The sequence below is a fragment of the Lampris incognitus genome, chromosome 12 (genome assembly GCF_029633865.1).
Source record: "Lampris incognitus isolate fLamInc1 chromosome 12, fLamInc1.hap2, whole genome shotgun sequence".
Taxonomy (NCBI): Eukaryota; Metazoa; Chordata; class Actinopteri; order Lampriformes; family Lampridae; genus Lampris; species Lampris incognitus.
The window spans coordinates 8,970,996-8,997,058 of NC_079222.1; the positions used below are offsets into that span (position 1 = coordinate 8,970,996).

Below are 26,063 nucleotides of genomic sequence, written 5' to 3' on the forward strand. Positions count from 1 at the left end.
CCTGCCCTGACATTTTATATACTGCTGTTTACCTCTGTCTTGGGTAACATTGAGGTCCTTTCTAAAAGAATACAGGCTTCCATGTGCCAAGAATGCAGTAAACCAAGCCATTTTACTTTTATCAAAAACTGTGCTCATGGCTTTTGGTTTCAGATTTTAGTCTTGGGTAAAATCTCTGATATGGATACACCATCTTGGGCTGGTATCATTATCTGGTATCAGTATCAATGCATCCCTAAATATAACTCCTTCAGATGAACGTGCTTTGATAATAAAACACACACACACACACACACACACACACACACACACACACACACACACACCTATCTTGATGCAGGTGTTGTTGGAGTGGGACTTGCGTCCTGGCGGGTAGGACAGCAGGATGTTCTGTGGTTTAAGGTCTCTGTGGATAATGCCTTTGGCTTGTAGGACCCTCATGGCCCCGGCGATCTGCTGCAGGAAAACCCGAATAGTATCCTCACTCAGAGTGCCTTTAGCTAGGAGGGGGACAGTAAAGGTAGACAGTTAAAACATGGTAAAGAGAGGAGGGATAGGTCAGACAGGGCAACTCCCAGACACCGATACTGCAAATGCCACTGGTGACACCGTTACAATGGATTCAACAGACACTACCAACCAGTACAGTGCAACAAAACACTGGACATAACTGGAGGCAGAGTTTGGCTGATCAGGCAATTGAAAATATAATAAGCACAATAATTATAGGGAATTTTACTCGGTGTCGTCAACACATCACAATATCTGCAAATATTGTGATAAATATCTGCAATGCAAAAATATCATATTTAAGAACCCAACTGAAGTTGGGAAATTAAATTATATTTGAAAAAAAAAAAAAGAACAGGAAGGCTAGTGACCACAACTGGGCATTTCGTGTTCTCTATTTGCTGACACGACAATATAAAATAATGTCATATTTCAAAATATGACAACACCCACATTTCACTCCGATACGACAACACTGGAAGACAAACGACAAGATACTGAATTACTACTGAGCTCCAGCTGACAGTCAAATATTAAATCAGCCTCCCTAATGGACTTTTCTCAGCTACTTTTCATAGCACACCTTTCATTAATATGACCTATTTTTAACACAACTTTTTTTTCATGTATGCGCAATAATCCCAAGTAATCCAGGTGAAATCGTTTCTCTCTCAATGAATGCTGTGTCCACATGAACTGATTCAACTTTCTCTGATATTTACTTTGCGGTTGGGTTTTGGATCATAACAGAAAAACGGGCAAACTCATTTTAACTTTCCAAATATATCTGCTGATTCAGAGGGGCCAGAGGATTTCTTCCCCTCCCTGCTTCACTTACGTCACCCCCTCTTCCTCCTCCCCTCCCTTCCTTCCTTTCGTCCAATAATCTCCTTTCTACCAAGGTGGTGCGGTGTGGTCTGATGTGAAATGTCCTTCTCTTGTCTCAGATGACTGCTGAACCATACGCCGTGGCTCCACCGGCCTCCCATAAAAAAGCAAACGCCCTCTCGTCTACCGGCCACCTTGAGTTTCAGAACAGGAGCGCCACACAAAGTTACCCGGCAAAACTCCTCGACTATAAATTCACCACCATGCGGCCGACGGCTGGTGTTTTATTTCCCACCCTGGCTCCGGTAACGGATGGCGGGCCTGCCTGTAGGCAAATTTTATAAATAGCTCACTGTCCATATTTTGCCTTGCCAAGCGCCAGGTGTCTTAGCATGTACAGTGAACGCCCACGAGTCATTCACATCCCTGCCAAGGCGCTGCCAAGATACTTCTTACATATTTGTTTTATTTGGAGAAGAACGTACCTTTATATATTAATACTCTGTAGATTTTTTTTCTTTTTAATTCAATTTTTTTTTTTGCCCTATATGTTGCACTGTTCCTACAGCCATTATCAAAGGAAATAAACCTGTTCGTTCCTTCAGGGCCTCAGATGAAATGTTTGCTTTCTGTGGTCAGACAGGAAGCCTACAGGAAATAAACAAGCAGGGTGGGCCTCAACGCCAAAATGTGCGAGCAATCTATGTTGTCATCCCCCCTCCCCCCCCCCCCCACACACACACGTGTGTTTTGTGTCTAACAACTGGTAGAAAAAAAAGAAATGTACCTCTTCTGTTGAAAGGTCTAGAGCAGACACTGAGTGGGAACCTAGGGTCAGATTTCTGTACACGGCTCTCAGTGCTGCGCTTCTGACCCCAAAGCGGTTGCATTTTCGCCCAAGTTTCAGAATCGAATCTCATCCCTTCATATTTACTGTTGTAATCTACGTCTGTTTCTGTGCCTGAAATACAAACGTAAACCGGCAGTCTAGGGTAGGCATCAAGGTGGAGACCAGGGAGCTAGGCAGTCTGCCATGCACAGTGATTTACGACTGCGGAAGCCATGATGAAATACGTGGCGCAGAATGGCATGCAGACTGCCGTCCGCCTAAACTACCGACACCATCCCTTGTGCTCGGGTATCAATTTTATGCACAGCTACACGATCTCCTATTGCTTCCGTGTCCTGTTCACTGACATACCGGGACTCTCTAGTTGCCCTCTGTATCTGCTTACAACAGAAGAGGCCCAAGCTGCAGTATGTTGTGATGTTATCGGGAAACGCGGAATCGATAGATTGGATCTCGCAGCCTAAACAGATTAACATCGAGTCCGCTCAGTTTATTTCCCACCTATGAGCAACGTTTCACATCAACAACCAGCACCGCCTCCCCCCCCCGCCCCACGATGTGGTAAGATTACATAATCTTGATAACAAAGGCGGTTGTTAGTTGTTACATCATTTGGCAGTCACTGGCTGACAAGCACATTTCAGCACATCACCCGCCCGGGTCAGTTCAGGTGATAGCCTCGTCATGTTTAATGGATGAAGGATCTACTTACAGTGTAAATAGTCCGCCAGGTCGCCACCGTTGCAATACTGGCAGTTGGACGGGCCGAGGAGAAAAAAGAGAAAAGGGAGATGAAACAGGTGAAACATGAAGAAAGTGTTTTTGCAGGAGGGTTGACCTGCACCGAGGCTGATGAATTAAGACTCGGGGGCCCTGACGTTTGTGACATCAGCCAGTTTTCAGCAACAAGCCAATACAACAGATCAGAGTAGAGACGTAACGGGTTATGTAGTTGAACTCATTAAATCTGACGTACACGGTACATCACAGTATTATGGATGAGGCCTAAACCACGGTAAACAACTGGAGGACTGGAATCCGTAACGGCAGCAGAGGACACAAGACATTTCCAACACAGGTTCCCATTTGAAAACGGAGATATTACGACAAAAGAAAAGGGGCTATCGTCAGACAGCGACTATTTAACTTTTTTTTTTTTGGGGGGGGGGGCCTTCCATTTTCTCCCCAATTGTACCCGGCCAATTACCCCACTCTTACAAGCCGTCCCGGTCGTTGCTCCACCCTCTCTGCTGACTACCACGTCTCCTCCGATACATGTGGAGTCGCCAGCCACTTCTTGTCACCGGACAGTGAAGAGTCTCATCGGGGGGACGTAGCGCGTGGGAGGATCACGCTATTCCCCCCAGTTCCCCCTCCCCCCTGAACAGGCGGCCCGACAAACCAGAGGAGGTGCTAGTGCAGCGACCAGGACCACATACCCACATCCAGCTTCCCACCTGCAGGCACGGACGCCCAACCAAGCCGGAGCCAACACGGGGATTCAAACTGGCGATCCCCGTGTTGGTAGGCAAGGAAATAGACCGCTATGCTACCCGAACACCCTTCTGGTTTTTGTTTTTTTAGATTCTGTTGTCTGTCTCTGTTTAATGCTTTATTATTATGCAACACTGTTTCTGTCTTCTATTTGGCATTTCATCATATCTTTGTTGGCTGTTGTTATCATTTATATCTACTTTAGAAAGTATTCAGACCCCTTCACTTTTTCCACACTTTGTGTTACAGACTTAACCGACAGTGGATTTTTTTGCAATCAATCTACACAAAACACCCCAGTACGACAAAGCAAAAACTAATTTTCACAAAATGTTTGCAAATGTAGAAAAAAATGTAAAAACAAATATCTCATTGACAGTACACCCGCCCTTCAGCTGTGACACTACAAGCGGAGCTCAGATGAAGCCCATTTGCTTTGAGCCTTCTTGAGACATCTCTTGAATTTGAATGTAGTCCACCAGTTGGCAAAATCCAATTGAATTGACATGATTTAGAAAGGCAGACATCTGTCTAGATAAGGTACTGGATAGAAATGGCGCAGTTGCGCCCATTGAGACTGCACCTCCTAACTTCATATTCATCCATACCACCAGGTCTGTTGAGAGAGCCGGTGGAATAGCTGCTGTCTTCTCTGATTTCTACAGTTGTAAGGAAATCCCCCTCGGGGAATTCAGAACTTTTGAAAACCTGGCTTTTTCTATACATTGTAATGCTAAAATTTTAATAATTACTGTCTATAGGCCACCAAAATCTAAATATTGCGACACGGTGGCCCAGTGGGTAGTGCTGTCGCCTCACAGAAAGAAGGTCCTGGGTTGAAACCCCGGGATTGTCCAACCTTGGGGGGGGGGGTCGTCCCAGGTCGTCCTCTGTGTGGAGTTTGCATGTTCTCTGTGTCTGCAGTGGGGTTTCTCCAGGTGCTCCGGTTTCCCCCACCATCAAAAGAAACATGCATGTTAGGGTTTATACTCCTGTCTGTGACCCTGACCAAGGCAATGGGAAAAGAAGTTGGTCCCCGGGAGCTGCATGAAGGCGGCAGCCCACTGCTCCTAGCTACACAGATCACAGCTAGGATGGGTTAATTTGTAGTAACTTATGTAACTTAACTCATATGTAACTTAAGCTAAGGTTACTTGAGTAACATAAGTAAGCTTAAGTAACTTAAGCTAATGTGTGCTGAGCATTTTGGTGCAAAATGGCTGCCATGCATCACCCAGGTGGGTGTTACACATTGGTGGTGGTTGAGGGGAGTTGTAAAGATAAAACGCTATATAAATGTAATCTATTATTATTATTATTTCTATTATTATTATTATTATTATTATTTAACTGAATTTCCCCGAAGGGGATTAATAAAGGAAATTTAATTAACTTAATTAATTAACTTACTATGGCTTTCTTGATGAATTTTCTAAGTTACTGTCCAAGGTTTCCACTGACTATGATTGTCTAATTATCTCAGGTGATTTTAATGTTCACGTTGACAATCAAACAGACCCCGATGCCAGAAACTTAGTGAGCTTAGTGGAGGCATTTTCCCTCACTCAGCATGTTTCTGGACCCACCCACAATAAGGGGCATACTCTGGACTTGGTCATATCAGAAGGACTTAATATTACTGTACCCTGTGTCATGGATGTTGCTTTTTCAGATCACTGTTCCCTACTCTTTGATGAGTCTGTTTTTCCTGTACTCGAGTAGAGTAAAAGAAGAGCACTTGAACAATAAAAAAAAAAGTATCATTGACACTAATACAATTGAAACTTTTAAGAAAACTGTAAATCAGTTGTCGTCATTCATGGCATCACCAACTGAAGCTCTGCACGTTAAAACTAAAAACATAGAAAACAAAAAGCCCCCTGGAGTAATGTAATGGTTGTTAGGCATCTTATGGGAGTGTCGCCAGGCAGAATGACAGTGGAGAAGGACTGAATTTAAGGTTCACTGTGAAATCTACAAGGACAGACTGAATAACTACAATGAAGAAATTAAACATGCCAGACAGTCTTTCTTCTCTAAAATCATCAACAATACTAGAGTGCTCTTCTCTATGGTTGATTGACTAATGCACCATCTCCAAACCCATCAGACCATCAGACATGCTGTCCACTGGAAAATGTGAGCAATTCATTGCATTCTTCAATAACAAAATTGTTGCCATTAGACAGAACATTAGTGCCTCAAGATCCAGTAATGAACCTACTCTCCAGTTCAACAGGAATATTACTGGCACCATGTCTCACTTTGACTCTCTAGACCCCTGAACCCCAATAAGCGGCCTGCGGGCCAGGTCTGGCCTGCGAGAGGCAAATGTCTAGTCGGCGCCAACCTACTGGCACTAACACACCTGTCATAACATGCCAAATAAAGTGCACATGTGAAATAAAGTGCCTGCTGCTCTACTTTATTTGACCTCACCTCACACCGTACACTTTACTTAAGCTGTAGAGCATGCATAGACATAAGATGTACTCCACGCTCTCTACAGTCCTTGACTAGACAGAGCCATTCACCAGCTAAGTCACAGATAACTGTCCTAAACCAAGAACATGGCCTGCGTGAAAAAGCAGAAAGTCCACCAGGAAAACCGTCAGTTCAAATCTGACTGGGTTGATCAGTTTTGTTTTATTTTACCGGACCACGCCAATGCCAAATTGACATGCTTGATAGGCATGGAGATCGTAGCTGTCTGCAAAATAGATAATCTTAAGCAGCACAGAAACGCTATTCGTGCAGCCAGTTTTAATGCCAACTACCCTTCAAAATCAGATCACCGCGAACAAAAAATAGCAAATATGATTACGTCATACAAGCACTCTGTTTCTACTATCTGTAAATCAACATTGGCACAGGAGAGTGCAGCAGCTGCATCATTGCATGTTTCATGGAACCATGCTAAAGCTAAGAAGCCATTCGCTGATGCTGAGTTAATTAAAACGTATGCAATTGATATGGTTGGCGAAGTTTTAAGTCATGATGAGAAAAACAAGAAAACGGTTCTGGAGCTATTAAAGCAGGTGCCACTGTCAGCTAACACGACAACAAGAAGAGTAGAACTTTCAGCAGAGGAGTGTTTTTCCAATCTACTCACCGATTTGAAGAAAGCAGAAGCCATATCACTAGCCATAGATTCGTCCTGTGACCGAACCGATATGAAACAACTTATTTGGGTTTGAGAGATTTTTTGATGGGAAGATCTTTCGGGAAGAGCTACTTTGTTTGCTTCCTCTGCCTGGGTGCACAACTGGGGAAATCATCTTTATGAATTAACACAGTTCTTTGAAAAGAATGGCTTGGATGGGAGCAAAGTTGTGTTCGTTATCATCGACGGGGATCTGTCAATGGTGGGAAAACACAACGGCTTGATAAGCAGGCTTGCCTCTGTTAACCCAGCACTCTTGGCATTTCATTGCATTATTCAAAAATCAGTGTTGTGTGTTAAACTGTGTGGGGAAACGAAAGAGCCGATGGATACTGTGACGAGACTGGTAAATTTCGCCTGCGAGAGTTCTAGTCTGCAACATCGCCTTTTCAAAGCATTGCTGGAGGAAATGACATACCTGTGGAGGTATGGAGGTGTTTAGGAGAGATGGCAGTGGAGTTTTTAACTAGATTGTTTAACACAATATTGGAAAGTAAGAGGATGCCTGAGGAGTGGAGAAAAAGTATACTGCTACTGATTTTCAAGGATAAGAGCGACGTGCAGAGCTGGAGCAACTACAGAGGTAGAAAGTTGATCAGCCACAGCATGAAGATATGGGAAAGAGCAATAGAAGCTAGGTGAAGAGGAGAGGTGATAATTAGTGAGTAGCAGTATGGTTTCATGCCACAAAAGAGCACCACAGATGTGATGTTTGCTTTGAGAATGCTGATGGAGAAGTATAGAGAAGGCCAGAAGGAGTTACATTGGGTCTTTGTGGATTTAGAGAAAGCATATGACAGGGTGCTGAGAGAGGAGGTGTGGTATTGTATGAGGAAGTCGGGAGTGGCAGAGAAGTATGCAGGAGTAGTGCAGGATATGTATGAGGGCAGCGTGACAGTGGTGAGGAGTGCGGTTAGAATGACAAATGGGTTCAAGGTGGAGGTGGGATTACATCAAGGATCGACTCTGGGGCCTTTCTTTTTTTGAAATGGTGATGGACAGGTTGAAAGACGATATCAGGCAGGAGTCTCCGTGGACTATAATGTTCACAGATGACAATTTGATCTGTAGCGCGAGTATGGTGCAGGTTGAGGAGAGCCTGGAGAGGTGAAGGTATGCACTGGAGAGAAGAGGAATGAAAGTCAGTAGGAACAAGATGGAATACATATGTGTGTATGAGAGGAAGGACAGCGGAATGGTGAGGATGCAAGGAATAGAGGTGATAAAGGTCAACTGTTCAAAGTAATGGGGCGCGCAGAAGAGAGGTGAAGAAGAGAGTGCAGGCAGGGTGGAGTGGGTGGAGAAGAGTGTCAGGAGTGATTTGTGACATAAGGGTACCAGCAAGAGTTACAGGGAAGGTTTGCAAGACGGTAGTGAGACCAGCTATGTTATATGGTTTGGAGACAGTGGCACTGATGAAAAGACAGGAGGTGGAGCTGGAGGTGGCAGAGTTGAAGATGCTAAGATTTTCATTGGGAGTGATGAAGAAGGACAGGATTAGGAACGAGTATATTAGAGGGACCGCTCAGGTTGGACGGTTTGGAGACAAAGCAAGAGAGACAAGATTGAGATGGTTTGGACATGTGTGAAGGAGAGATGCTGGGTATATTGGGAGAAGGATGCTGAATATGGAGCTGTCAGGGAAGAGGGAAAGAGGAAGGCCAAAGAGGAGGTTTTTGGACGTGGTGAGGGAGGACATGCAGGTGGTTGGCGTGAAAGAGGAAGATGCAGAGAACAGGAAGAGATGGAAACAGATGAACCACTGTGGTGACCCCTAACAGCAGCAGCTGAAAGTAGTAGTAGTAGTAGTAGTAGCTGGAGGAAATGTCAGCAGAACACAAGAATCTATTGCTGTATAATTATGTTCGATGGCTGAGCAAAGTCCATGTGTTGGAGAGGGTGTGCGACCTGTGCAATTAGGTTGTGTCAACGCCTGTTTATTTGCACATTTATTTTCTGCAGTTGCACTTTTATGATTGTGTTGCAATTGTATTGTCACTTTATGTAAAGCCCATTGTGTTGCCCTGTGTATAAAATTCATTCCCATTCCACTCCATTATCCAATCCGCTTATCCCAATTAGGGTCGCAGATACTGGAGCCTATTCCCATCAGTCATCGGGCGGCAGGCAGGGCGACACCCTGGACAGGCCGCCAGTCCATCACAGGGCCGACACATTCACACCTAGGGACAGTTTAGTATGGCCAATTCACCTGACCTACATGTCTTTGGACTGTGGGAGGAAACCGGAGCACCCGGAGTATGTGTATGAAATGTGTAAATAAAGTTTGAATTGACCGGACCTGACTTGCGTAAATGAGTAAATCAGTTTTATTTAAAAAAAAAAAAGAAAATTACAAAATTTCTTAAATCAAGTTATATCATCATCGGGTATTACGTGTGGATTGATGGCACAAAAGAAAGAAATTAATCCATTTTCAATTAAGTCTACAACACAACAAAGTGCGGAGAAGCGAATGAGTCAGAACACTTTCTGTAGTCGGTGTATATTTTGCCAAACTATTTTGTAAGATTTCTGGCAGAGAACAGAGCCAAATATAGACCAGGCCCCATCAGAGCTGCCTGCAAAGAGCCCAGGCAATATTACACTAGGCAAAAAAAAAAAAAATCCCATCCATTAAGTAACCCATTAAACTTACCTCCATGACCAGGTACACTGAGCTGGCAGTTTCCTAGAAGGGACCGAGGGTGTATGGGGGAAAAAAAGAAAACATATGTCAGTGACAATTGAGAGTGAGGGACAATCTGTATGTATCAAACAACAGTATTTCAATTCAATATTTGATTCATGGTTATGGGTTTCTGTTTAGAAGGCCATTGCATGTGATTGGAGCAGCTTTCTAGGCCATTCATGGTGGGCTCAGGATGATAAGGTGGGCCGTGTTTGTTTTGGGCAGCAGCCCAGGTCAAAACGGCAGCAGGAGCGACGAAATAAAGGCCATGGCAACAGACGAGACCCTCTTCTTTGTGACAGATGGAACGAAAACATCGTTGAAGTTATCAAATTATTACACGCGCACATGGGCTAAACAAAATCCACTCGGCAGTGTTTTACCGGCCGATTAAAACATCTTTAAAATACAAACTAAGCTGGTGATTCAAAATAACGGAAATATAAAAGTGAAATCACAACGCCGGTGGAAGTGGAGTTTAACCTGAGATTTCTCAAAACACCTTGTGTTTTATTGATCATTTTTAGTAATCAAGACTGTTGACTGCTACCATTAAATAACAACAACAACAAAAAAATAATAATAATAAAAAAAGCAGAAGATGAAAAAAGAATGAGAGTTGACACAAATTATTACAATGTCCTAAATCACTACTAAACCGGGAAAGAAATTGGAGAACTTCAGAGTGACTGGTCCATTTTTTAACTATGAACTAAAACTGGCAAGCTCAAGAGAGAGACAAACACTGCTGTTATAAACCAAAACCCTCAGAAACCTAAGGGAGAAAAAAATATGTAAAAACATTCGCCAACGACATCGCTGATTGTGCCATTTCATTAGTGTGTGAGAAACAGAAAGCGAGCGAGACGGGGGAGGGGGGGTCAGAAAGAAAGAATTACAAAGAAAGAGTCACAGAGGAAGAAAGAGAAAGAGTCAGAAATGAAGAAAGACAGAAAGAACGAAGAGAGGGAAAGATAGAAAGACAGAAAGAAAGGCAAGGCAAGTTAGAAAGAAAGAGTCAGAAAGGACGACCGAGTAGAAAGAGTGAAAAGAAAAAGCAAGACAGAAAGAAAGAAGAGGAGAGGGAGAAAGAAAAGAGAAAGGAGAGAGCAAGACAGGGGAAAAACTGTCAAGTCAAAGAAGGAACGAAAGAGAAAAGGTGAGAGTGTCGTCCCTCCCGCCGCCACCCCCCCCCCGCTCTCTCTCTGAGAGCCTTTATTAGGAGCTAACATGGGGTAGCCCACTCCAAATCGTCCTATCACATAGTAACAGATGACCCTGTTTTCACCCTCTCTTGGTCTCAGAGTGTCTCTGAAACGACCAATCACAGGCAAGTTTACGAGTACCGAACAGCTGAGTCAGCGCTTCCCATGTTAATTCTTTTCGGGCTCTGTCGAAGATGGGCAGCAACCGACCGCCTAGTTCCCTCTAGTCAGCCAGGCATCTGGTTTCCATTGGCAGTGTTTTCTTTGTGTTTATTCTGCTGTCGTGCACCTCCACCGACAGGAAATTACCACCAGGGAAAATGTGAAAAGAGGAGTCGTGCTGAAAGTTTATGATGCAGGTGTTCATCTTTAGAGCACTAAAATGCACTTGGAACAAATTGGACAGATGGAGGAAAAAAATTAAAACTGTGGCTGCAGGCACCAGTGTTATGTGCAATGAAAACCAATTGCAAAGAGATGAGATATCTTCCTATAATTTACTCTTCTTTCTTTTTTTTGCCTCTCCAAAAACAGTTAAATGTCCCCATCTGCTTTTATCAAATCTTTATTTTACTTTAAAAAAGAAAAAAACAAAACTAAAACACATGGATATAAGTGCATGGGAAGCTGTTACATATTTTTGTGCAGTGGCTTTGGTTCTTGCACTCCTTGCTACTGGTTGCCTGTTATTTTGGCATTTTAGGAATTTAAGATGCTTCTGCCAAACCCATTGTAAGCTGTTCTAAAGATGAATCCGTCCATCCATTATCCAAGCCGCTTATGGGTTCGCAGGATGCTGGAGCCTATCCCAGCGGTCATTGGGCGGCAGGCGGAGAGACACCCTGGACAGGCCGCCAGGCCATCACAGGGCCGAAACATTCCCACCTAGGGACAATTTAGTACGGCCGATTCACCTGACCTACATGTCTTTGGACTGTGGGAGGAAACCGGAGCACCTAGAGGAAACCCACGCAGACACAGGAAGAACATGAAAACTCCACAAAGTCTAAAGCTCTCTTTAAAGAGTCTCTTTCAGATAGTTTTTACAGTCTGACACTCTAAAGATGAGTGTCAGATAACATGTAAAATGCAATGCAAATGCCTTGTTTAATGTTTGGCTCTCTCTAGAGGTGGGTAGTATATTGAATATGTATGGCAATGTATAGCAGCTTGTTGTACGTGCTATGTGGTAAATGACTGAATCACGAACATCAAAATTGAACATCAAAATCAAACACAAATTGTCCCGTAACTTTTCTAAGCTGCCGGCATGAGACTTGTTTTGGCATTTCGCTTCTCTTGCTCTCTCCTATGGCTTTCTCCCTCTCACAGAGACAAAAAGAAAACAAGCACAAAACCGTTCAGACCCACAACACACCTGTGCTGCACGTGTAGGTGCAGCAAGACGGTGCTCAGTGAGAAACGGGACAACAGCAGATGTCCCTCTCAGGTAGGTCAGCCATGAGTGAGTGAGTGACCACCATTTTCCACGCATAGCCCACAACGGCAGTTGCACAGGTGCCGTGGGAAAACCCCACATACATACATTGTGCACACTTGCTCACCCATCCAGACCACTCTCATGGGTGAGTGTGTGTGTGTGTGACGTATATAGGTGAGGAGTGTGTTTTTGTATCTGGAGGGAACAGGGAAAGAACCTGGTGTTGAGATCGGGAACGGTAATAGAAAACAGAAGCGGACAAATTGGTTCCGAAAAGAAACAGCACCGGATCCATCATGGCTCCGGGGTTTGGGTATCGCAAGGAAGATGCTGAACAACGGTGATCTGCAAAATATGCAGTAAAACCATTGCCACATAAGGCAGAAGGGCCACGAATTTCTTTCACCAGTTGAAATGCAACTTGCTCCAAAGCGAGGAATGTCTGAAACTCCGCGTTTTGCATTGAGCTGTTTTTCTGAAGGGTCTTCGTTGAGCTTGAGCTCTATAGAACTAGACTACAGCATGTAGGCCTGCATCATGTTATTATTTATTTTCATTTTCTGGTTTGAATAAATACGGTGTTGTTCATTTTTACTTGGTTGTGATTTCCCTCTTTTTGCATGCAAGTTTAAAACTGTTCCAATAGAAACCACTACAAGAATGCTTTAATGCAGACATACATGTTGCAGGCACTACTACAATCACCATACTGGTGCGATTGTATGCATCAACGGTTTAAATCGAGCATTTATGAAGTGCTTTAGCGCACATATCAAAATATTAAGATACATGTTGTGTATTGCGATATAGCCTAAAAATATCACAATTTATAGGCCATATCACCCAGCCCTAGATTTCTCTCTGCTATATTATCCAGTTAAGATGACTGGATAGAAACAATCTCACCGGCAACAAAACCCAAACGCTGTCCGCTGTGCAACAACTTGCTAATAACTGGACAGACTAGCTAAGCCAAGGCTGGATGCTCACGCCATGTCCACACTAACACGGACGCATTTTGAAAATGCATCTTTTTACGTTGCGTTTTGGCCATCCACCCACACTAAGCTGCAGTTTTCCACAAAAACTGAGCTTTTCAAAAGCGCTCTAAAGTTGCTTGAAAATGCCTGTCTTGCATTGTGGTGTGGATGGTGAAAACTGAGCTTTCTGAAAACGAAAGTGCATGAGTGTCATGTGACGTCAGGTAAAGGTGTCGGCTCAGGTGGCCTGCATGCGCCCAAAGACAGACTGAAAGTTCCACGCTGGTGTTTTTGCATGATACAGCTCATTTACTACAAATCACAAGCTTTCCGTTACTCCCAACCATTTTCTTAAGCGTACTATTATTATGTAGATTTTTTCAATTTGTTTTCCCTGCCTCTGAGGTTGCCGCTGGCTCACACTCATTTCAGCATGGTAGGAAAATCAATTTGCAGACACTTGAAACTTGATGGGCGACACAGTGAACTTTATTTTTTTGTCAGTTACGTATTTCATCGTTGTGGGATAACACAGGTGAAACGCGGATTGATTTGAGACATTTTTTTGGGGTGGTAAAGTAACTTTTATTTAGAAAAAAAATGTTCATGTTTGCATGTTATAGCATACAAAAACACTGGCATGGTCCTTTAAGGGTTGTCCAGCATTTTGGCGTTTCAATGTGGATGGCAAACTTTTAGAAAATGATCTAAAAATGCTACTCTGGATAAAAACTTTGTACCTGTTTTAGCCTTGAAAACAAGTTTTCTTTTCTCCAGATTACGGTGGATATGATATCAGAGAAATGCGCAATTGCATGTCATTAAACCAATGAGAGAATGGGCAATAATAACCAAACTTTTAAAGGAGGCCAAAAGTACAAGACTTATATATATATATATGTAAGTATATACATATATGTGTATATACACTACTGTTCAAAAGTTTGGGATCACCCAAACAATTTCGTGTTTTCCATGAAAAGTCACACTTATTCACCACCATATGTTGTGAAATGAATAGAAAATAGAGTCAAGACATTGACAAGGTTAGAAATAATGATTTGTATTTGAAATAAGATTTTTTTTACATCAAACTTTGCTTTCGTCAAAGAATCCTCCATTTGCAGCAATTACAGCATTGCAGACCTTTGGCATTCTAGCTGTTAATTTGTTGAGGTAATCTGGAGAAATTGCACCCCACGCTTCCAGAAGCAGCTCCCACAAGTTGGATTGGTTGGATGGGCACTTCTTTGAGCAGATTGAGTTTCTGGAGCATCACATTTGTGGGGTCAATTAAACGCTCAAAATGGCCAGAAAAAGAGAACTTTCATCTTAAACTCGACAGTCTATTCTTGTTCTTAGAAATGAAGGCTATTCCATGCGAGAAATTGCTAAGAAATTGAAGATTTCCTACACCGGTGTGTACTACTCCCTTCAGAGGACAGCACAAACAGGCTCTAACAGGTACTATTTAATGAAGATGCCAGTTGGGGACCTGTGAGGCGTCTGTTTCTCAAACTAGAGACTCTAATGTACTTATCTTCTTGCTCAGTTGTGCAACGCGGCCTCCCACTTCTTTTTCTACTCTGGTTAGAGCCTGTTTGTGCTGTCCTCTGAAGGGAGTAGTACACACCGGTGTAGGAAATCTTCAATTTCTTAGCAATTTCTCGCATGGAATAGTCTTCATTTCTAAGAACAAGAATAGACTGTCGAGTTTCAGATGAAAGTTCTCTTTTTCTGGCCATTTTGAGCGTTTAATTGACCCCACAAATGTGATGCTCCAGAAACTCAATCTGCTCAAAGAAGTGCCCATCCAACCAATCCAACTTGTGGGAGCTGCTTCTGGAAGCGTGGGGTGCAATTTCTCCAGATTACCTCAACAAATTAACAGCTAGAATGCCAAAGGTCTGCAATGCTGTAATTGCTGCAAATGGAGGATTCTTTGACGAAAGCAAAGTTTGATGTAAAAAAAATCTTATTTCAAATACAAATCATTATTTCTAACCTTGTCAATGTCTTGACTCTATTTTCTATTCATTTCACAACATATGGTGGTGAATAAGTGTGACTTTTCATGGAAAACACAAAATTGTTTGGGTGATCCCAAACTTTTGAACGGTAGTGTATATACACACACACACACATTTATACATATACATATATATATATATATATATATATATATATATATATACGTTTGTTTTTTTAGTATTAGGTTCACAGCACTCAACAGAGGTGGGAAAAGGAAAAGTGGTTTTGGCTCTTCTTGCTGCTGTACATGTCTCTTCTTGAATTACTAAATATCTAATATATTTTCTGTATTACCATACTGAGGCTATAATGAGGCCACTGCATGCCGCACCATGCCAGCAAGAGGTGTGGGCGCATGCTTATCATTTGTGTTTCCATTAAGCGTTGGAGCTGAAATCAGGACGACGAAGTCTCACAGAAAGACTACAGTCACTACAACAAATGATGCTATGCTACAATAACAGGCCATAATAATAATAATAATAATAATAATTACATTTATATAGCACTTATGCACAGGTGACGCTGGGGCTAGTGTCCCCTCCATTGATACTGACTCAAAACATTTTTATTTTGTTTGGGGTTTTTGCTCTGATTAAAGTACAAACGCCTGCTCGGTGCACACTGTAAGATCAGTACAGGATGTAATCATGGCGCCACTGGATAGCGACACAGTATCAGATGTGGCATCACTGGATGCAACTTGAATGGAAAACCAATTATTGATTACCATTGTCATTAAGCTCTCCCATTGACACAATCTGGTCCTGTCAAGCAAATTCTCTTACAGCGGCGTCCAGGTGGTGTGGCAGTCATTCCATTGCCTGCCAACACGGGGCTCACCGGTTCGAATCCCCGTGTTACCTCCGGCTTGATCGGGCGTCCCTACAAACACGATTGGCCGTGCCTGCAGGTGGGAAGCTGGATGTGGGTATGTGTCCTGGTCGCTGCACTAGTGACTCCTCTGGTCGGTCGGGGCGCCTGTTGGGGGTGGGGTGGGGGGAACTGGGGGCAATAGCGTGATCCTCCCACGCGCTACGTCCCCCTGGTGAAACTTCTCACTCTCAGGTGAAAAGAAGCGGCTGGTGACTCCACATGTATCAGAAGATGCACGTGGTAGTCTGCAGCCCTCCCCGGATGAGCAGAGCAGGTGGAGCAGCGACTGGGATGGCTCGGAAAAGTGGAATAATTGGCCGGATACAACTGATGACAAATGGGGGGGGGGGGGATTCTTTCACAGTGCCGAAAATCTAGAAATGAACACCGTTTGAACCCTATCCATGCCAAACTGTGCACTAATGGAATGTCAAGTAATCTAATGTCACATATCTGAGGCTGTGTTCACAACTATTGCCCATTTTTTGCCCATTTAGCCCAGTTTGTTTGGGCAGGTGTGAACTATGTCGTTCGAATGCTGGTGTGGATCGAAGTGACCTGAGGTGCGATTCTCTTGTAGTGTGAACCCTGTGAGTACCAAAGTCGGGAAATCGCGAAAAAAAAAATATAGCAAGATTTTCTGAAAATGAGGCATTTCACCTCAACATCGGTTCACGTTGGCCCTCTATTTTGCAATGTCTGTTCAATTTGATTAAATATCTGATGAAACTAAGAACTACCAGATGCAAACAGTTTTTTTCCCCCGTCTTTTTCTCCCAATTGTATCCAGCCAATTACCCCATTCTTCCGAGCTGTCCCAGCTGCTGCTCCACCCGGGGAGGGCTACAGACTACCAACATGCCCCTTCCGATGCATGTGGAGTCACCAGCCGCTTCTTTTCACCTGACAGTGAGGAGTTTCACCAGGGGGACGTAGAGCGTGGGAGGATCACGCTATTACCCACCGAACTGACACCCTGACCGACCAGAGGAGGCGCTAATGAAGCGACCTGGACACATACCCACATCGGGTATGTGTCTGTACGGACGCCCAACCAAGCTGGAGGTAACTCGGGGATTCGAACCGGACAGCCCTGTGTTGGCAGGCAACCAAATAGACCGCTACGCCACCCGGATGCCTCAAACAGTTTAAATGCAGGGCAAACAGTAAGAACTTGTGAGACCTACGGGGCAGATCTATAATGCCTTTACAGGTCATAAATGCAAAAAGAACTTGGAAATAAAGCGTATCAGGCATAATTTGAGACATTTACACCCCGACAACGTATGATATGCTTGAATTATGGATTGGAAAATAAATCAGTGGTAAATAAAGTACGACAGAGGTCTAGGGCCTCTACAGATATGAATAGAGCTGGCGAACACTATGGCGGTGTGACTCCGGTTAGAGAATCACGGAGGCGGAGCTTCAGTTTGAGGATATTTACTCGAAGAACGTAGTTGTCTACGGTGAAATATAATACAACATCTTATTAATGAACAATAATAACACATGAGCGATCATAATCCACATGCACACACACACACAAACATAACACAACACATGCTTCGGTTCGGCCGGAACATAGCTAATGCTCCACTAAGCTAACCAGCGTGGCATAGCTAACAGCGTCTCACTAGCGCACAGAAACAACAGCGACAGAAAACGGATTTATATAAACACATTTCCAAGTAAGTCGCAGTGAATGAAACAGGCACAAATGAAGGCATACATAATCTACTTACATCTGTCATTGAAATGGAAGAGGCAAACTGTTGCCCACGAGCAGACAGACGGACCGAGACAAACTGGTTAGAACCGGTTTCTTAAAGGGCCAGTAACCGAACTGAGTGCACAATACTAGTAATACCAGCGGGAGCCAAACTAAACCCTTCTTAACATAAAGAGAGCGCCATTTCACTATGGTTTCATGGTTTTGTTTTTTTTTTAGTTGTTTTTATTTTTGGGGGGGGGGTTTGTTGTTTTTTTGTTAATTAGACAAATCAAGCTGTGATATGAGAGCGGAGACATTTAAACAGAGAACACCAGAGATTATTATGGATTAACGATCAAAATTAATCGTTTAATGCATAAACAGGCAAATGTGTACTTCTCTTCTTGTGCTTCAAAGTGCGGTACATCGTCTCATTGTGTGGGAGGGTTGGGTTGACAAAGGGTCAAAGGGTTGTGTAGTACAACAGGATGCTTGGTCAGTAGCGTAAACAAAGCACAGACAAATCCTGGCAGTGGTTTTGCATGTTGTCCTTGGTTCCTGAAGTACAAGGCAGGATACACCGTCACCAAAACAACCCACTGAAATCAGATATCAGTTAGCCTGTTTGACTTTTGGTTCGTTTGCAGAAAAGACAACGTGAACCCTAATCGGACCAAACACAAAAGTAAACAAATGCCATTTTTCCACCAAAATTAGTGCATATAAGGGCGTCTGGGTAGTGTGGCGGTCCATTCCACTGCCTACAAACACGGGGATCACCGGTTCGAATCCCCGTGTTACCCCCAGCTTGGTCGGGCAACCCTACAGACACAATTGGCTGTCTGCGGGTGGGAAGCCGGATGTGGGTATGTGTCCTGGTCGCTGCATTAGGGCCTCCTCTGGTCGGTCAGGGCGCCTGTTCGTGGGGGAGGGGGAACTGGGGGCAATAGTGTGATCCCCCCATGCGCTACGTCCCCCTGGTAAAACTCCTTACTGTCAGGTGAAAAGAAGCGGCTGGCGACGCCACATGTATCGGAGGAGGCATGTGGTAGTCTGCAGCCCTCCCAGGATCAGCAGAGGGGGTGGAGCAGTGACGGGGATGGTGTTACGAGTGGGGTAATTGGCCAGGTACATTTGGGGAGAAAAAATAATAATAATAGGCGATTGACTCCTTTCCTATTGCCAGTAGACGAGTATGCCTTTCTGTTTTTCGGTTTTTTCTTTCTGGCGTGTCAAGTTTGACGTCACAAACGCTCCAGAAAAGGCACGAAAGTTACAACAGTGTCTGTGAACTGCAAGACAGCGGCGTAACGTACACGGCACGCCCCCAAAGTACAAGAAACGCCCACTTGCCAGTTAAACAAATACCCCCAGGTACAAGAAATCCCCCTCCCCCCTGGTGGAAATGGGAGGTTACGCAAGGATGATATCACAGATCTGTACAAGGCCAAAATACAACAATATTCAATAACTTGTTCAAACCATTGAAGGACGAGTCTGAGTCAGGGATTTTACAGAAGACGATACAGACGCTATCGTGCAGCACTGAATACTGGTACATGTACTGTGGGAGAGACTCAGGAAGAAACAGGACAACACCGATTTCTCTGTCAATGTAGTACACACAGCGAGGACTTTCCTGCTTATATCCACCACATTACTCATCAGTACCGAATGCACATAAACAAAACCGCCAGGGAAATTTCCCCTTAAGGATTACGGGACCGGACTCCATATCCTCAGCTTCCTCATTCCAATTTTTTGACGGATCTCGCTCTCATGTCTGGCTTAACAACCATCACATGGAGCTAACCTAGCCTGCTGTAAGTTTGAATAACTCGATATCAATTATGTGATGACATTTTGAGGATGACTATTGGTTTTGTAAAATATTTATACACCAGAAAATCTGGAGAAGTTATCATTGGTAACATGGATATGATTGCCAAGCAGAACATCCGTTGTACATTTCATTAAGCTAAAACAATTGAATACGTTTCGGAAATTGCATCGCTTCACTGTAACGCGGCCTTTAAGTTCAGGGAAACACATTATAATAACCAAAATCCCAGATGATATCTGGTCTCATATCACCATACTGATAATTAGATCAGTGTATTGCCCAGTTCTACTTTGAAGGGCTACTGCTGGGTAGAAATCTTAAAGCACATTCTTTAAGTTTAAAGGATTAACCTGGTAAACTCATTAAACTCACATTGGAGAGCTACAGCACAAGTAATAGCTTTACAGTGAATTACAAGGAATTAACTATTAGTGTAAATTAGTGCATACCGCAACAACAACAACAACAACACTGGACTCTCAATTGTGAATCAGTGGGTCTAAATTTGGTGTTAAAGCCGTCAGCAGAGTAACAGTTCTTTATATTACACTACATTTAAAGTAAACAACAAAATTAATAAAGTACATGAATATTTACTTTGCTATTTAATTGTATTTAATTTTCTATTTAGTCTTATTATTATTTAATTTATTGTTTATCTAACTATTTATTATTTTGTTTTATTGATTTTATTTAATTTTATTGTTTGATTTAACTTGAATATTTACTTTATTATTTATTTACTATAAAACAACAACACTGGACTCCCTCACTTTTGAATCAGGGGGTCTAAATTTGGTGTTAAGGCCAGAGTAACAGTTCTTCATATGACACTACATTTAAAGTAAAGTAAACAACAACACTGGACTCCCTCACTTTTGAATCAGGGGGTCTAAATTTGGTGTTAAGGCCAGAGTAACAGTTCTTCATATGACACTACATTTAAAGTAAAGTAAACAACAACACTGGACTCCCTCACTTTTGAATCAGGGGGTCTAAATTTGGTGTGAAGGCCAGAGTAACAGTTCTTCATATGACACTACATTTAAAGTAAAGTAAACAACAACAACAAGCAAATGAAAATATGAAAACATACATAGCCCATCATTTCTTTTACAAAGCAAAAAATGAAGAGCTGATGAGGACAACTACATTCAAACAGCCTAATTTGTACACATATCAGGTTAACTACAGCTGATTCACCGGTGGGGTAACTGCTAATACCCCAGGTTAAGAGATTACTGGAAAGCCTTGAAAAATCTTCGAGGCCAAGAAAGAACAGAGCTCGTCTGCCAAGTCTGACGGGAAAAGCACATGAAGAAGAACAGAATGGAGTATTTTACTGTATTTTCTGTATATAGTAAAATCTAATACACAGGAAAACATGGAAAATGTCCAGACTGAACAGAAATAAAATAAAGTGATTGGGGCAAATTGTGAGATTGAGTATATCTACCAAACCTCAATCTGTGCACCAGTAAGTAGAGGGAAAAACAGGACTGACTAGGTTAAGGCTTAGTGTACGGCTGGCCCGCAACTACATTTATTAAAAGGCTGTTTTGCACGACGACATTTAAAAAGCGGATGTTTTGACGTTGCTTTAGAGAACAGCTGATGACGCAATAGAAAACTGTTCGCACCAATTCATTTTGAAAGAGCAACGGCCAATGGGGGTACTCCAACTCAGCCGTCCAACCAATGGTGAAACTCCATCACACACTCAGGCACCCACTCACTCATGGAAAACCGCATGTGTAGGGGCTGGCCCTGCTGTTAAGGTCCAAAACAAAAAAAAAAAACACACCACGGCTACATGAGACAGAAGTGGGTCAAGTGCAATGCCCACATGCAACAACCCATCTGCTATACTTTTAGAATGAGGATTATTGAGAAAACCAGGACGGGGTGAGATGACAATGTGCATAAACAAAAGCTTTATGATTCAAGTATCCGCCAATATCTGACAGAGATCCAGATCTCCAGATTTTGAAAAAAAAAATGTTTTGGGGTGCCAAAGTCCAAGTATTACATACCTGAAAGTCCAGCAGTGCTACAATGTTCTCATGTTTCAGTTCCTGGGGATATAAGAAATGGATGTGATGGTTATCTGCATGCTTTATACATCCAAAACTTTACAAGATTCAACATGCAAAAGTTGTTCTGCATTTATGCAAGGTACCCTTATTTTACCTCCAGGTAAGCTCATTAACAATTACACAAATACTGAGATTTCCAGATTCATAATACATTGAGATAATGGGTGTTGATGTATCTTTGAATGGATACCTTCTTAACACTGGATATTGCAGCATTTAGCCTAACACAGCTAAAAAATACATCACAGCAGTGGTAAATGTGTTTGTTCAACTAATAAACTTTGTGCAAAGAAAACAAACTTGGTCTGAGGTCACACTGCCCTCTAAATACATTGTTGACTCATAAAATTGTGCAAGGCAGGGCAATATTTAGAGTTTATCAGCATCTGTGGCCAGTTCACAAAATGCCAGATGCCAAGTGTATTTCTTTTCCATGAAAGTGTTTAGAGAAGATTGGTTTTAAATTGATAACTAGGCAAAACCTCTAAAATAAGCAACAAGGATTTTTTTTGAGGTTTTTTTTTTTTTTTTTTTGTCTTACCTTAAGTATCCAAAGGAGTTGAATCAAGTGCAACTGGACTTGGTATATATCCGTGAAATATACGGATATATACCAAGTCCAGTTGCACTTGATTCAACTCCTTTGGATAACCATGACCTGGGGGAATGAGAACATTCACAGACATCTTACCTTAAGTATTTTGATCTCTTTCCCCAATAATGTCTGGGATTTGGCAAGGTTCTTCTTGTTGATACACTTCACCGCCACCTCCCAGTCATGTTTCTGGGGAGATACATAGCAAAAATGTGTTTTCCCCCCTTTGATAGACCAAACCCATATAACTGGTAAACGTGTAGTAGATGTGTGGTCTGCTGACTACATTACGTCTTTCACCATGCTTCTCTGTTCAGCACATGATGGTCTATTGTCCATATATTATAACTGTCAGCATGTAAAATGAAACTAGTTGCATGGCTTTGCCCATGCTTGATTAAAACTAAGAAAGCCTGGCATCAAAACTGAAGCATATAAGATTATCATCTGGTGAAACTGACATTGTGTAGTGCGATTGATTGTTTAGTTTTTTTTGTTGTTGCATCGTTTAGGCCAGAGGGCCCCAATTAGTTTTCCCCAACGCCCAACTCAGGTCATGCATGCCAAGCCAAGGGCCAAAACGCCTTTCCCTTGTGCCGGCAAAAGTTATTTTATGTGCAAATTTTGTTGTTGCTGGTATTACAATTATCATCATCATTATTATTATTATTATTAGTAGTAGTAGTAGTAGTAGTAATAATTTAGTCCTGGGGTTCTTAAAGTCTATGTTGAGGGTCACACTAGAAATAAAGTGCACTCTTGAAAAATAATAAGCCCAAAATCAACCATTAATTATGGACAAATGGACCAAAATAAATGGATGTTCATTCACCAATCAGTGAGAGAAGTGAGAGCGACGGGATGGGGCAATCCTTCTGATGCTGGACCTGTATTCTGTTTTGGCAAGCCTGAGGCACTGGCAAAGATGTGCACTGAAGAGTCCGTTTTCTTTCCGGATTCTTGATCGAGTTGATTGAAGAAAACAATGACTCACATATGTAGTTAGGTGGAGGGGGAAATTGTGAGTTGGAGCATTGCAATAGCGCTCATGTAAAACGAGAAGCAATTGCAAAATCTCTCATAGAAATGAGCTTGGGGAACGAGGTTGGGAACCACGGTTTTCCTGATCAACTTTCCGCTTTGTCGCGCAGGCCAGGTTCTTGGTTTAGGACAGTTATTGATTATCTGTGACTTAGCTGGTGCGTGGCTCTGTGTAGTCAGGGACTGTAGAGAGTGTGGAGTATGTCCTACATCTACGTGCGCTCTACAGCATAGGTCAAGTGTATGGTGTGGGGCGATGTCAAATAAAGTAGAGCGGCATGCACCTCATTTCACATGTTGCGCACTTTATTTCACATGCTATGACAGACGCATTAGTGCGAATGGGTTGGCGCGGGTCAGACATTTGGTTCTCGTGGGCCAGATCTGTCCCGCAGGCCACTTATTGGGGTTCAAGGGCTGAGGCTAATAGAATATAATTTCAAGCAGCCCATTTAAGATAATGTCATTGATCTAATTTCAACGTCGTCTTAATTCTCAACCGTTGCCATCTGTTAACCATTTGTGGGGAAATGGGAAGGGAAAACAATATCCCTTTTGTGCTGCATCTCAAAACAAAAATACTTTACGCCCACATCCCAGTCCAACATGTTCTTTCCTAATCAAAACATTACTTTTTGTCCTAAAGTGTTACTAAAATTAGTCCCTCTGGGAAGCATATATCATTTACCCATACTGTTTTGTAATCAGATTACTGTACCTGCATATTTTATGTACCTCTACCGTGAGTTCATGGCATGAGCTAGACATGTTAGGACATTGCCACTTTTGTTCCCCAGCTTTTGGTCTGTGAATACAAGCAAAACTTTTGATACCAGCTGATATCTAAATGTATCCATTATATATTTAATATTTCCTTATTCAATTGTAGAAACTGACCATTCCAAGCCTAACACCCCCTACTGACAAGCTATTCAGAAGCATTTCATCAGCTATTTATTATTTGCACACTTTATCATGGGGAAGCAGCCTACCCTCAGCCCCCAGTCCCAGGCCTCTTAAGGTCGTACGTTGAAAACATATCGGGGCAACCCGAGCCTGTTACATTGTAGCCTGCCGATACGGACGAATCCTCGCTTGTTCTGCCATTGCACCGGTATAAGACGGTTATTAGAAACCACGACAGTCGTCAACACTCACCTCCCTGTTCCTGCCTTTGTACACGACGGCAAATGCGCCATGTCCGATTAAGTCTTTTCGACTGAACTCAAATTTCCCCACCGTCTCCATCTCTGCAAGCCGGGGCTTTCTTCTTCTTCTTTCTTCTTCTTCTTCTTACTCGGATTTGTGCAAGTGGCAAGCGGGCAGCAGGTCGCCCTCCTTGCTTGGCGTCGCTTTCTCCTCGGTCAAGTAGGGGCTGCCGGAAAGTTCCCCCCCTGGTCCACTTGCCATAGGCAGCCTTCGTGACGACAAACCACCTTCTTCTCTCATGTTCGCACGCAGCGGTTCGGGTCGGAGCACGAGCTCCTTAATGACGCTTTGCAGAGAGTCCCATTTTTGTTGTTGTTGTTCTGCACTAACTTGGAGCGAAAGGCCGGACGAGGCGAGGGAACGAACGGCCAAACAACCAGACAGACGCAGCTGTTTACGACGCAGGCTGATGACGCGCCACCTTAAAACCAACTCGGTGCGTTTTGTTTGTATACATCGGAGACCCTCCGCTCGGTTGCGGGGAGAGCGTCAACGGCAGACGGCCCGTCGCCGATAAAGCTCAGTCCAGTTTTAAATATGTTCATCACCGACGAAACTGTGCTCGGTACATCTACCCGGCCGCCAACGACAAACACCTGGTCCGGGAGGGGGGGGGGGAAAGCGGCCGCACCGTAGCTCCCAACAAAGACCTCTTATTGCAGCCTAGACTGGTCTCGCCAGCCTTGCACGGCACTGCGCATGCGCGCGACGATTCCCACTTGAAGTTTGACGTCACTAGATTACGTCCCTCTGAGCAACGTGAGGGGGGCGGGGTCAGCAGAGGCTTGGGGGCGGGGTCTGCAGAGGTCTTTGCAGGACGCGTTCGGCAGATGTAAAGCGCGTTTCCCTTGATGGTTTGTTTGGTGGGAGTTTTGTTTTGTTGTTTTTTGAGTTTTGAACGTTTTGTCGAAACGGCATTGCTTGAGCAAGTAGGCTTTGCACCGCAATTAAACCGAGGGATGGACTTGGAAAACGCTTCGTAACGCACAAAGTTAACGTTTATTAGTTGTTAAAGTGCACCGTTCCAAACAAACGCTGCGCTTGGAATTGCCGAGTCACATTTTACACAGACGCACAATTCGACCAATGTCTGCTGCCTTCCTGTTTCTCAGGGCGCTATAAACACACACGCTGTTGTTCATTTTGAAAGCAAAGAATAGTTTTTTTATGGAAAATGTTGATGTTTCCTATTATCTGCCGTGATTGGCATATAAAAAAGTGATTTTCTTTTTGCATTTGTATATAAAGGACCAAATGGGCATCTTGTAACGTTGTTTAGAAAGGTGCAATATAAATACAGTTTATTATTATATTATAATTACCGTACAGAATAGGAATCGTTCATTAGTGGAAAATGCAAATGCAACATAAAAACTGTTTGCAATGAGGTAGGGGGGGGTGTTTTCCATGTGCCTCATGGCGTTATCCTGAGTGTCTCTATACTGACACCATGTGGTGAAACTATTTTAATGTTTTTTCTCTAACTAAACTGACG

General features: G+C 43.1%; 1 protein-coding gene across 2 annotated transcripts in view; it reads right to left on the reverse strand.

Annotated features, from left to right (window-relative positions):
* ulk1b (unc-51 like autophagy activating kinase 1) overlaps positions 1-25,142 on the reverse strand; it is a 69,256-nt gene extending 44,114 nt beyond the window's left edge. The window contains exons 1-6 of one of the 2 annotated variants that reach the window (XM_056290622.1): positions 24,518-25,142; positions 22,415-22,507; positions 21,661-21,702; positions 9,505-9,537; positions 2,901-2,937; positions 327-500 (exon numbers count right to left, since the gene is read on the reverse strand). In XM_056290622.1, the coding sequence (XP_056146597.1) occupies positions 327-500; positions 2,901-2,937; positions 9,505-9,537; positions 21,661-21,702; positions 22,415-22,507; positions 24,518-24,607 (469 nt within the window). In that variant the 5' untranslated portion in view covers positions 24,608-25,142. Of the gene's footprint in view, positions 1-326; positions 501-2,900; positions 2,938-9,504; positions 9,538-21,660; positions 21,703-22,414; positions 22,508-24,517 lie in introns of those variants that run through there. The other variant, XM_056290623.1, reaches the window with a different exon arrangement.
* Positions 25,143-26,063: the final 921 nt, after the last annotated feature.